Here is a 13,105-nt window from a genome sequence, read left to right as displayed (position 1 = left end):
TGGGATGGAGTTATATTAATGCTCTGCTTTATAAAGATTCATTTACAGCACCACAGCTCAAAGAAGTAGTATTAAAACTATAGAGCTGGAGACAGCTAAGAGGAATAGAAAGTTTGCCTTGTAAAAGGAAGAATGTACACACATTATTTTTGGCACCAGTTTTCATTTCGCAGCTTCCTCCAGTTCTATCCAATTTCAAACCACGATAGTAGAATATGGATTTTTCTGAGTGTGGCCAATTCTCATCCTGGCCTCAACAGGTGGAGGGCAGCCCTTCCCAAAATACCAGCAGGCTTCCTTTAACGCCGTTCATGGATCATCTTTGGTTTCAGTTGCAGCACCCAGCTGCCACTTTCTATTTTTAGGAGGGGTGTGCAAGAGCACTGTGGAGTGGAAAACTTTCCATCGCCCCTGTTTTACAGTCACAATAATCTGACTGATGTAAAATGATAGCAGGCTTCTTTACATACAGCCCTCCTCTCTTTCCCTGCCAGCATTTAGATTGCCCAGCTACGATTTACATTGTGAACTTGGTAGCAGTTCACACGAAAGAGCTTTAAAATGCAAGTTCTCTTGGTTCTTCCCTTACTTGCCATCTGTGCTGCTTTCCAGCAGGTAAAAGCTTTGTTGCGTTTCTTAAAATGCTAATTATTTTCTCAAAAAGGGTCACGTTAAATTATGGAATTATGGTGATTCCCCGCCAAAGGTACATTTCTGAAAATTACTTATAGAAACTGGCTTCTAGTTTAACAGCATAACTAATAAACAAACCATGCAATGTTCAAAACTGTAATGGTGCCCTATTAATCTTATTTAAAGTAGCCTTTTGCAGCAATCGGAATGGGAGTAATCAGCCTTTGCCAGGGATTTTGTATTGGGGTGTAAGCTTACAAGTGCCCTTTTTGCATGTGTCCACAGCTTTTATCTCCTTTTTTTTAAAAAAAAATTATTCTGTACTAAGATATAGGATGTAGACTGCAGGGGAAACCGTGTGTACTTTGGCTGCATTTATACCCTTGGCTGCTTTTGTCAACTTCTATGGAAATCAATGGGATGGATTTATGCTTGTGTAGATCAATATTACTAGTAGATAGCATACTGACTAAACCATGGCTTAGTTTTCATGATAGTGCCTCTGTCATCTTGTTGGATTCTCTCCCCCATTTATTTGTTTGGGAAATGAGCTTGTGGTTATGTTTGAATCAGGAATATAACAGCCTAGTACTAACCGTCATTTAGAATTCTAACTATAGTTTGAAGTGCACTTCCAGTCCGGCATCGGAGGGAAGGTATGGTTTATGCTTACTGTATCCTGTGTACTTTGACTTTCATAGCAAACTATGGTTTGCTTAACCTCCAAAGGGAGGACGTTGGAACGTGCAAGGGGAAGAGGCATGGTTGGGGTAGTCACAAGAACGGTCCGATCAAGTATGGGCTGGCTCTTCCATTACCAGGCAGAGTGAAGCGGCAGCTTTAGGCGTTTGATTTCAGGCAGGGTAGCAAATTCTTCTTTATATTTTCTAATTTGTTGCATTTTTACTACCAACGAAGGGGAGAAATGCCTCCTGCAATTTTTGCCTTAGCTGCAAAAATGACTGCCGCACTGTTCCCTTTGCCGTTCTGTACTTGGTCCAGTTACAACCATGCTTACATGTATGCAAGTCTGATGAATGTCACTGGATATCAAGGTGTTGCTTAGAAGTGCAGATATTTTGCAGTCACAATAATCTGACTGATATAGCAGGCTTCTTTACATACAGCCCTCCTCTCTTTCCCTGCCAGCATTTAGATTGCCTAGCTATGATTTACTTGCTCTGTGAACTTGGTAGGAGTTCACCCGAAAGAGCTTTAATCCCTTACTTGCCATCTGTGCTTCTTTCCAGCAGGTAAAAGCTTTGTTGCGTTTCTTAAAATGCTAATTATTTTCTCAAAAAGGATCACTTTAAAAATGGAATATGACTTTCCCACAAGGGACCAGGGTTGTCTTGTGTCTTCTCCTGCTGCAGACCTGTAGGTTTTAACGGGGAAACACTGAATGAAGCAAAATCTGTGGCAAGTGGAGTATGTATTTGTTTTGGTTTCACTCACTAGTAAAGCAAAAGCAAATCTTGAGTGGGTTTTAAAAACTATTTAGAAGGGGGAAGTGGAAATCATTGTGAGTAGGGAATTATGGTGATCCTCCCCCCCCCAAGGTACATTTCTAAAAATTACTTATAGAAACTGGCTTCTAGTTTATCAGAATAACTAATAAATTAAACAAGCCATGAAATGTTCAAAACTGTAATGGTGCCCTATTAATCTTATTTAAAGTAGCATTTTGCAGCAATTTGAATCGGAGTAATCAGCCTCGGCGCCTAGGGCTTGCCGATCGAAAGGTCGGCGGTTCAAATCCCCGCGGCGGGGTGTGCTCCCGTTGCTCGGTCCCAGCGCCTGCCAACCTAGCAGTTCGAAAGCACCCCCGGGTGCAAGTAGATAAATAGGGACCGCTTTATAGCGGGAAGGTAAACGGTGTTTCCGTGTGCAGCTCTGGCTCGCCAGAGCAGCGATGTCACACTGGCCACGTGACCCGGAAGTGTCTCCGGACAGCGCTGGCCCCTGGCCTCTTAAGTGAGATGGGCGCACAACCCCAGAGTCTGTCAAGACTGGCCCGTACGGGCAGGGGTACCTTTACCTTTTACCTTAATCAGCCTTTGCCAGTGATTTTGTATTGGGGTGTACGCTTACAAGTGCCCTTTTTGCATGTGTGCACCACTTTCTCATTTTTAAAAAATCCATTCTGTACTAAGATACAGGATGTAGACTCTGCAGCGGAAATCTTGTGCACTTTGGCTGCAAGTAAACCCTTGGCTGCTTTTGTGAACTGTGGAAATCAATGGGATGGATTTATGCTTGTGTAGATCAATATTACTAGTAGATAGCAGATTGATTAAACGTGCCTCTGTCTTGTTGGACCCCCCCCCCCCTCATTTATTTGCTTGGGAAATGAGTTTGTGGTCGTTTGAATCAGGACTTTAACGGCCTACTGCTAACAGTCATTTAGAATTCTAACTACAGTTTGAAGTGCACTTCCAGTCCGGCATCGGAGGGGAAGGTATGGTTTATGCTTACTGTAGCCTGTGTACTGTGACTTTCATAGCAAATTGGTTTCCTTAACCTCCAAATGGAGGAATTTGGAACATGCAAGGGGAAGAGGCATGGTTGGGGTAGTCAAAGAATGGTCCGATCAAGTATGGGCTGGCTCTGCCATTACTAGGCAGAGTGAAGCGGCAGCTTTAGGGATTTGATTTCAGGCAGGGTAGCAAATTCTTCTTTGTATTTTCTAATTTGTTGCATTTTTACTACCAAGGAAGGGGAGAAGTGCCTCCTGCAATTTCTGCCTTGGCTGCAAAAATGGCTTGGCTTTGTATGCTGCGCACCTTGATCCGTGTTTTTGCGAGGGGTTGTCATTTGAGAGTTTACTGCTTTTAAGAGCCCGCTGACAGCACCGCAAGTGCTACCTTGTTTAGTTCTTTGCCACCTTGATAAATATGTCAGTTACATGGAGACGACAGTCATTTCTTCCCCTCAAGGAACCAAGTCAGTGGTCCCACTGTGAGGTTCTTGATGCCTACATTTTACTATCACAGCTTGCCAGCATTGATATACTAATGTTTGAATTAGTCCTAAGGTAATGACTCTTGGACTAAGACCAGTTACAATCATGCTGACAGTGTATGCAAGTCTGGCAAATGTCACTGGATCTTTAGTAATCTCAAGGTGCTGCTTAGAAGTGCAAATACTTTTAGTTATCTCAAGCAGGTACCTTTTAGCAGCATGGGACCAGGTGCTATTATTGAACAGGCACGTCCAACTCCCGAGAGACTGCGATCTACTCCCAGTACTGTATAAAAAAATGCAGTTTTTCCATTGGAGGGAGTAGGACCGAGGGTGGGTGGAAGGGAGGATTGCACAGAGTTGTTGAGTTGGGGGAGGGATTGCACAGAGTTGTTGAGCTGGGGGGGGGGGAGGAATGACCAGAGTTGTTGAGCTGGGGGGGGGGAGGAATGACCAGAGTTGTTGAGTTGGGGGGGGGGGGAAGGAATGACCAGAGTTGTTTAGCTTTGAACGTGTCTGCTATAGACTACCAGCCTCTTCCGGCTCTTCCCAACCGCCTCGCGAAGTGGGCGGAGCCAGCCGCTCAACGTCCGGAGAAGGGCGTGGCGTGGCGGACCGGAACCGCCGCCATGTTTAGAAGGTCTCTGCCACTTCCCTCTCCCGCTCCCCCCCCCCGCTTTCTGACATCTCGCGAGGCTTCCGGAGGTCGGCTCCCGCCCTGCCGCGCGCCTTCGCCGCCGCCGCCGCCTCTCCTCTCCTCCCCCCTCCCCGCGCGTCCCTGTGTGTCAGTTGCTGGCCGGTAATGGCGCCGGGCTGGCGGCGGCGTTGCCGCTGAAGCCGCCTCTGGGCCCGCCGCCGCCGCCGCCCCTCAGCGCCGCCCCGTTCCCGGAGGCTGACGAGATGAACCGGCTACCTCACCCGCCCCGCCGGGAAGCGGGTGGGAAGAACCGAGACGGCGGCAGAGCAGGTGAGGGGAGGAGGCCTCCTGAGGGCTGTCCGGCCCACCGGCCTCCACCCTGGGACTGGCCCGGAGGCCGGAGAGGGGCGCTGGGCTTTATGAAGGGAGGGCGAGCGGGGCGGGGGTCCCTTCCTCGGCCGGGTGTGGCGGCCCCACTGTGGGGTCGGTGGGGGTTTTCTAGTAGCGGGGGGTTCCGCGGGCGAACCTCCCGTGCCTCGCTTCCCCTCTCCTCGCCGCCCTGTTTCTCTCTCTGAGCTTCGGCCAGGGCTGTCATTGCTGCTTCCTGGTTTAAAGGGACAAGTTCTGCCTTCGGGTTTCCTGTTGGCTGGCCCTGTTTTCACAAGCGCTGCCCTTTAATTTCAGGGAGCCCGTCGTAGATTGTTGTTGTTACTACTACTCCTACTGTTGTTGTTTGTTTGTTAGTTACGTGTCCCGGCCGTTGTGGGGAATTCAGTTGTGGGGAAACTCAGCCAGACGGGCTGGGTATAAATAACAATTATTATTATTATTATTATTATTATTATTATTATTCAAAGTGCCTGTTGACGAACGTGAAATGTTGGGACTGGGAAGGAGAAGAAATACATGTGGGCTCAGAAGTTTGTGCAGACCTGATGCCGTTTCTAACTTTGGCTTTCGGATTGCAAATTGCCATTTAAGCCACAGGGAGGATGCATAAGGCTGTGTTTGTGCGAGGGCAGGTACCCCAGGCACGCATGTTTGCCTGTGCGCTTTTAAAAAGTAAGATGAGAGAGAAAGAAATGGCAGGTCTCTGCCACCAAGAAATGTAAAGTCTAAGGGCTCGATATAAGCCATGCACTTCTAAGGCTGCAGTTGCATGTACACATCAGGCCCATTGGTCTAAAATACTTCTGAGTAAACACGGATTTGGATCCGTTTGTGTGTCCGTTCATCTCTCCTGTAAGAAGTGTTCTGCTGCATCAGATCAAAAAAACATTCAGTCCAGCACCCATGTCACCCATTTCTCACCATGTTCAACCAGATGCCCCAAGAACCCGACAAGAGTTTGAAGGCAACAAACTTTCTCTTGCTGTCTTGCAAATGGTAGTCAGCAGTAGCATATTGCTTTCTGAATGCGGAGGTTCCATTTAGCTGTCATGCCAAAAGACCTATATACCTTATGCATTTGTCTAATCTTTTAAAACTGCCTAGGCCAGTGGCCATCACTGTATACTGTGGCAGTGAATTCCATGGACCATGTATTGTGCAAAGTAGTGCTTTCTCTTATCTGCCCTCAGCTGTCAGTTTCATTGGGTGATTTGAGTTTTAATATTCTAGGAAGTGGAGAAAAAGTTATGTCTCCACACCATTCATAATTTTATAAGCCTCTATCATGCCTCTTAATGGACGGTTATCTGAAACAAAAAAAATTGCGAACATTTTTCATAATTTTAGCTGTCCTTTTCTGGACCTTTTCTAATTCTACAGTGTCCTTTTTGAGGTTGAGCATCCAGGACTGCACATAATATTCCAGATGTGGCTGTGTCTTGAATTCATCCACACTATTACACTGCCAGACTTAAGAAATTGATTGAATGTGACTGCTAGCATTGGATTCATGGTTTTATTTTATGCTGCACACTGACTTTTTTGAGCTTTGCCTCAAGATTGATTTCCTAGTTAGTCACTTTTGGTTCTGACCCCATCATGAATGTCAGCAGTGGGGAAGCTTTTTCAGCCGTAGGACTACATTCTCTGGTGAGTAACCTTCAGGGCAGTGGATAGGGCCAGAGCCAAAAGTGGGCAAGACCAAAGCCACATCTATCTACCCATATCCCATTCACACACATCTGTACACACACCCTGATTTGGACAAATCTATATAGAGAAGAAGATTCCCTTTCACAGTGCTCTGCATAGGGACACAGAGAGTTGCTGATGTGGAAAGAGATTGTGCTCTTTCTCCATTGGCTGTTTGCTGCATTTCTGTGATGGGTGCTGAGAAGCAGGCTTCGCTTTTTCAGCATGCAGCACAGAAACACAGTCAGCTGCCAATGGAGGAAGAGAGCGATCTTTTTCCATAAGCAGCAGGATTCTACAGCCACACACCCTTTCCCTGCTTCTCAGCTGCCAAACCTCACCTCCACCCCCCACTCCAAATCTCCCACAACCACAGCAGCTACTCAGCAGCCACAGCTGAGCTGAAGAGGAGAGAAGGAAGCCTAGGAAGAGGGCTAACATATCAGATGGGGAGGCCCTGTGGGTCTCATCTAGCTCATAGGCAGGCTTGGCACCCCTGATGCATGTGAAGTTTGGATTTCTTTGCCCCATTTTGCATCACTTTTTCATTGTTGATCTTTTTAGTGTCTTTTTAGCGGTTTTTAGTGTCTGTTCACCCAGTTTGGATAAATTCTTTTGATACTTGGGATTTCACTATCTGACTAACCTGGTGTCATTTATATAACTGGATTCCTCACTTCTCATCCCTGGCCCCAGATCATTTATGAAAAAAAGTTAGTTAATGCTATATCAAAAAAACAGATACATGTTTTTGTAGTGTAGCGACACTGGAAAGCACCAAAACCATGATATTTTTGGTTCCATCAATGGAGGCAGGTGATATGTGGTGTGATGGGGTTGCGGGGAGGTAGTTTGAAAAAATATATAATTTATGCAAGTTTGACTGGAAGTGACTTTGTCTTTGAAACTCCATTTTACTGTTTCATATGACACTCTACTTTCTCACCTATGGTCACTCCAATTTCCACCTCCCAATCTTTCAGATGAATCCCTCCCCCCCCCCTTTCCTTCTGGCCCCTCACTGTTGCTCTGCTTTCTGTTCAGCTGCTCAGGTGCCATGTGAGCCCTGGGAGGTGCATGATGCTAAAAGAGGAACAGAGTGTCACTCTTGAAACTTCCTCCATCAAGTCTATATGCTTATTTCAAAGGGAGAGTGGGAAGATAACCATCCTCACCACTTCATGACAAAGGGGGCAGTGAATGGCTGTGTGTGTGTGTGTGTGTGTGTGTGTGTGTGTGTGTGTGTGTGTTTGTGTGTGTGTGTTTCAGAGGTTTCACAAGCAGAAGGGAAAATCCTCAAGAGTACCATTGTGCCCATGGGCTGCACATAGGCAACTCCTGGTTTAATGATTATGTATGCTTAATCATTCTATCTTTATGATTCCATAATCTACCAGGAACTGATGCTGACCTGTAAATTCTTGAATCTCCCCACATGCCTATTTATAAAATTGATGCCATGTTGGCTGCTTTGTCCCCCTTATGAGAGGTTTGGATTTTAGTAACAAGTTGCCTTTCCTTAGTCAATCAGGAGTTTCTTATCTGAATTCTTTAGGACTTCTAAAGGTATATTCCCCTCAAACCCTGTCACTTGTTAAAGGTTAGCGTCACTTAAAAATTGTTTCCCAGGAGGCATACCCAATATCTACAATGATGTTCTTTTGGTGACACATGAATACCTTTATCCAAGAATTGTTATTGGAATTGATACTGTTATTCTTGTCTGCTGTTCTATGCGTTGTTGTGGCTTTATTGTTTTTATTAGGTTATTGTATTTTCTATATTGGAAAAAATTATTGAAGGATGGTTTAGGAACCCATTCAGTAAGAGGGCTCCTCTTTAAGGTGCCCTCCCCCAGACATTTTCTGTGGATTTTGCTGCTTCACTTTCATATTGGTCTTTGCTTTAACTTCCTTCATTGGCTTCATTAAAATCAGTGGAACTTAGTGCTATCCTGTGTATGTTTATTAAAGATACTTCCTGCTGAGTGTCTTGAAGCTCATCCCTTGTGTAGAATTTCAGCTGAGCAGCATAATCATATTTACTTAGAAATAACTTCTACTAAGTTATTTTAAAAATACTACAGATGCAACAAAAATCTCACTTTAAGTTTAGGACGGAAACACGTATTCTGAACTACAGAAAGTGAACATGGTGTTATCCTTACGTTTCATAGACAGGTGACATGAGTTTGAGAGGATAGTTGCTTGCTATGGACAAAGTGAGAGTTCAACTGGGGGTGAGGTCCTGGCTCGCAGCTCACGTTCTTATTCATGTGACAACCCTATACTGGTTGTCAGCAGTGTAAATGAACAAATACCTATGGCTCTGATAGGAAATAGCTTAGTATCTGTAAAGCTTCCCTACAGTTAAACTGGTATAACAAATATTAATCTGGACACTGTTTGTTTGTTTTAAAGTATTTATTTGCTGCTTTTCATCAGCAAAGATCACAGGATGGCTTATCCATTTTGGAAGGAGTCATAACTATTTCTCCCAACAATATTCCTGTTACTGTATAAAACTTGAGGCGTATGCCTTCAATTGTATCTCATTTTGCTTCCTCTTGCCGTATAAATGGACACAAAGCTTCACAGTTACACTTTTCAGCTGACAGAGTTACTCTGTGCCAAACTAAAAGAGGGCACCAAATAGAGCTCTGATTCGGTTCTATGCTCTGCATGGCAGTGGCATCCTAAAGGCACAGAAGTGAAGCGTATGCCTGATTCAATGTGTTTTCTTCTGCCTTCTATCCCAATATTGTTGTGGGTATATTCATAGTATTTATGAATACAAGGGAGTGGGTAGCGCTGTGGTCTAAACCACTGAGCCTCTTGGGCTTGCTGGTCAGCTGTTCAAATCCACATGGCGAAGTGAGCTCCTGTTGCCCTGTCCCAGCTTCTGCCAACCTAGCAGTTCGAAAGCACGCCAAAAAGTGCAACTACGGTAGATTAATAGGTACCGCAGCGGTGGGAAGGTAAACAGTGTTTCTGTGCGCTCTGGCACTTGTCACGGTGCTCCGTTGTGGCAGAAGCGGTTTAGTCATGATGGCTACATGACCTGGAAAGCTGTCTGTGGGCAAACGCCGGCTCCCTCAGTCTGAAAGCAAGATGAGCGCTGCAATTCCGTAGTCACCTTTGAATGGACATAGCTACCCAGGGTCCACCCCCCCCCCCAGTATTTAGACAACTGGTGGAGTCACTTTGGCTGGTAGCCAAGTAGGTCGTACTCAGCATAGACCCACTGCAAAATGTTTTGAGGGTTTTTTCTTATAATTAAGCAGTATGTGTATACAGTGGTACCTCGGTTTACAAACTTAATCTCTTTCGGAAGTCCATTCTTAAACCGAAACTGTACTTAAACTGAGGCACACTTTCCCTAATGAGGACTCCCACCGCCAGTGCCCCTCCAACATTCTGATTCCATTCTTAGACCGAGGTAAAGTTCACAAACCTGGACACTACTTCCGGTTTTGCTGAGTTCATAAACCGAATCGTTCGTAAACAGGACTGTTCTTAAACCGAGGTACCACTGTATATGAAATAAGTTATTCGTAGCTTACTTAAGATATTGATTTAATTGGGTCTACTCTGAGTATGACTCAGTCAGATACCACTTTAAGAGTGGAACTGAGAAGTCCACAGTTAAATCTTACTTCAACAAAAGAAAATTAAAAAACCCCAACTCTTACCATCAGAAAGTTCTTGCTGATGTTTAGTCAGAATCTGCTTTCCTGTAACTTGACGCCAAAGCTTGCAAAGCAGGAGAAAACAAACTTGCTCCATCTGCCATATGACAGCACTTTAGATGTTTGAAGATGACTATCATATGTCTTCTCAGTCTCCTCTTATTCAGGCTAAACATACCCAGCTCCTTCAACTGTTCCTCATTAAGCTTGGTTTCCAGGCCCTTGATAATCTTGGTTGCCCTTCTCTGCACACATTCTAGCTTGCCAATATCCTTCTTAAATTGTGGTGCCCAGAACTGGACACAGTAGTTGAGATGTCTTTTGACCAAGGCAGAATAGAGTGGTACTATTACTTCCCTTCATTGGGACACCATATTTCAGTTGACGCAGCCTAGGATAGCATTAGCTGTTTTTGCTGCTACATCATACAGTTGACTCATGCCAAACTTGTGGTTTAACAGGACACCAAGATCCTTTTCACATGTACTGCAGGCAAGCCAGGTGTCTCCCATCTTACACTTGTGCAGCTGGTTATTTCTGCCCAAAATGTTGAACCTTGCATTTGTCCCTACTGAAAATCATTTTGTTAGTTTGTGCCCAGTTCTGCAATCTCTTAAGGTCACATTGAATCCCAATTCTGTCTTCTGCAGCATTAACTACCCCTCCCAGTTTGATGTCACCTGCAAATTTGATGAGCATCCCCTCAATTTCTTCATCCAGGTTTATAAAGATGTTGAACACCAATGGGCCTGGGACAGAACCCTGAGGCAGCATCCCACTTGTCACTTTTTCCAGGATGATGAAAAACCATTAGTTGTGCATGGTGTTCACTTTACTTTTTGTATGCACTTGTGATTTTGTTTTATTTGATTTCTTAGTGAATATTTGTTTGTGTTTTAGGTGAATTGACACGATGTGGAGGAACGAGTTGAATGATGTGCCTTTACAAAATCCAAGGTCGTTCAAGAGTCGAATCCCCGTCAAAGGTTCGGATTTATTTTGTTGCCTAAGTTTGAAAGCAGTTTTGCCAGACTGTCTCTTAAATTTTGGCAGCGTGTGCCTGTGTTGTGCAGTTTGCCATGCAAGACATAATGGCTTCTAGATCTGCTTTGAAATAGTGTTTCTGGGAAAGTGGTCAGATGATGTTGGCTTTCTTTCTTTACTCCCTGCTTCTGTTAATACACATTCAGGTTGCCACTTTCAAACTTTGCAATAAAAATGCATTAAAGAGTGTTGAAACCACAATTGTCACAGCTTTTCAGGGAAGCTGCATTTTCTCTGACTAAAAATCCTCTTAAAGCTGTTTGCATATGTCCTACAACTAGTTGAAAATAAGCTGTTCAAAGTAAAGGAATCATAGGTATAAAAAGGTAGCAGAAGCAAATTATTTTGACTACCCAATTAAGTCCTTTTTCTTAGCATTTCTCTTAATAAGCCAGTGCTACTGCAGTTTTGAGTTTGAAGGACTGCTTCTTCACATGTTATCTAATTTCTGTGAAGATATCCTATACAATCCTATCACTGCAGTAAGTTACAAAAAATATAATCACATAAATTAAAAGGTAAAGGATGAGCTTCTGAATGTTTCTCCCAAAGGGAGAGAATGATAATGTCAAGCAGTTATGCATGCAAGCAAAAAATTCCTACTATAACTAAGTTATACTCATTTTAAAATATTATTGAAACATGCAAAATATTTGCCATTGAAGCAGTGTTCAAAACTTACATTGTTCTAGGTGCATTTTGCGACAGGGAATGTCATTAGCGTGAGTAGTTTCTGAGCTCTGGGCGCAGTACTGTGCCTAAGATGTCAGTTAAAAAAACTGCAGAGTGGAAAGAAAAGAGGACCCCCCCCCCCACTTCCAGCTACTCTCTGAAGACTGGAGAAGAGGCCCTCTTGAGAATATTGGGGGGGGCAGGGGAAGGACTAGACCATGTGAAAAATGAACATAATAATTTAGCTGCAGTTCATTCATTTTCAGCTTTGTATTCTTGTTACTGTATAAAAAAGTGTGCCTAGACATTCTATTGTTGCACCCATAACCTAGGCTTAAGGTGCCATTTAGCTCCTAGCTTTCATATTTCAGTTTCTAACAATGCATTGAAGCTATCATGAAACTAAAAAACTTGCTTTCATTTCTTTGTGCAGTCTTAACCAGAGCACGGGATGCTTTTTCACAGACTAATGCAACAGTAAGTATTATTTTAGCAGTGAAAGAGGAAAAGGCCTGTGAAAATAATAATGTATGCACCAGTTTTCCATAGTTCTAAACATATTAAATGAAAATTGAAAATTTTTGTGTGTGATTTGCAACTAGTAGGTGGTTGTGGAAGATACATATTCCTGCCCCCCTTTCAGCAATATAAGCCACATTTGGATGGTCACATAACTTAAGAAGCCAAAGAGGTGAATATGCCCTTTGCCTGCATGCATGGTCCCATTTCTCTTCCATTTGCAGTGCAAGCAATCAAACAAAGAGGTCTCTAGTTAACCGTAGTAGACCAGGATATGAAACCACATTTTGAAATGTGCAGGCAGAAGGTCTGCCATAATCATTATCTGAGCCAGATCACTGTGTTATAGAAAATTTGCCTCAAATCCCAAGTTTTGTAAGCCAAATATAATATCACACACTGGACTTTTTTCAGCCAGAACTCACTGGAACTCAGTTCCAGCACCACTCAGGTGGGTGCCATTGCCATTATAAGAGGAGAACGGAGGCATTCATAGTGAGTTCCAGCACCTCTTCTGCTAGAAAAATGGCACTGGCTCATTCATCCACATGTGGTGGGAATGCCCCAATTTTTTTTTCTTTTGGAAAAAAGTATATCATGAAGCAGGCCTTATCACAAAACAGGATATCCTTTTGGATCCTAAAATAGCACTATCACCATATTATTCAGAAACTGCTCAACAAATTTCCCACAAAGATCTCATTACTCACTGCTGCACGGCTTATAATGTTGCAAAGCATTGAAAGACTCTAAATTCATAAAGACTCTAAATTCATTAAAGATAATAAATTATTCCAGTATGCTACTGCAGCAGCGAGAATACTCGTGGCTCAAAAATGGAAACTACAGGAGACTCCCACGGTAATGGA

At 43.8% G+C, this 13,105-nt stretch overlaps 1 protein-coding gene across 47 annotated transcripts in view; it reads left to right on the top strand.

Moving 5' to 3' along the window:
- Positions 1–140: 140 nt before the first annotated feature.
- Positions 141–13,105, top strand: part of CEP350 (centrosomal protein 350) — a 61,434-nt gene continuing 48,469 nt past the window's right edge. For 27 of the 47 annotated variants that reach the window (XR_014565506.1, XM_083743665.1, XM_083743669.1 and 24 more), the window contains exons 1-3: positions 4,207–4,561; positions 10,902–10,987; positions 12,151–12,194. Coding sequence is in view for 43 of the 47 variants with exons in the window: in XM_083743665.1 (XP_083599791.1) it covers positions 10,915–10,987; positions 12,151–12,194 (117 nt within the window). In the remaining 4 variants the exon portion in view is untranslated. Of the gene's footprint in view, positions 616–1,256; positions 1,290–4,206; positions 4,562–10,901; positions 10,988–12,150; positions 12,195–13,105 lie in introns of those variants that run through there. The other 20 variants (XR_014565504.1, XR_014565505.1, XM_083743651.1 and 17 more) reach the window with 6 other exon arrangements.

The sequence above is a fragment of the Podarcis gaigeae genome (assembly GCF_964106915.1).
Source record: "Podarcis gaigeae genome assembly, chromosome: 6".
NCBI lineage: Eukaryota > Metazoa > Chordata > Lepidosauria > Squamata > Lacertidae > Podarcis > Podarcis gaigeae.
Note: the sequence above shows the minus strand (reverse complement) of the source record. Positions and strands in the feature narration are given on the sequence as shown.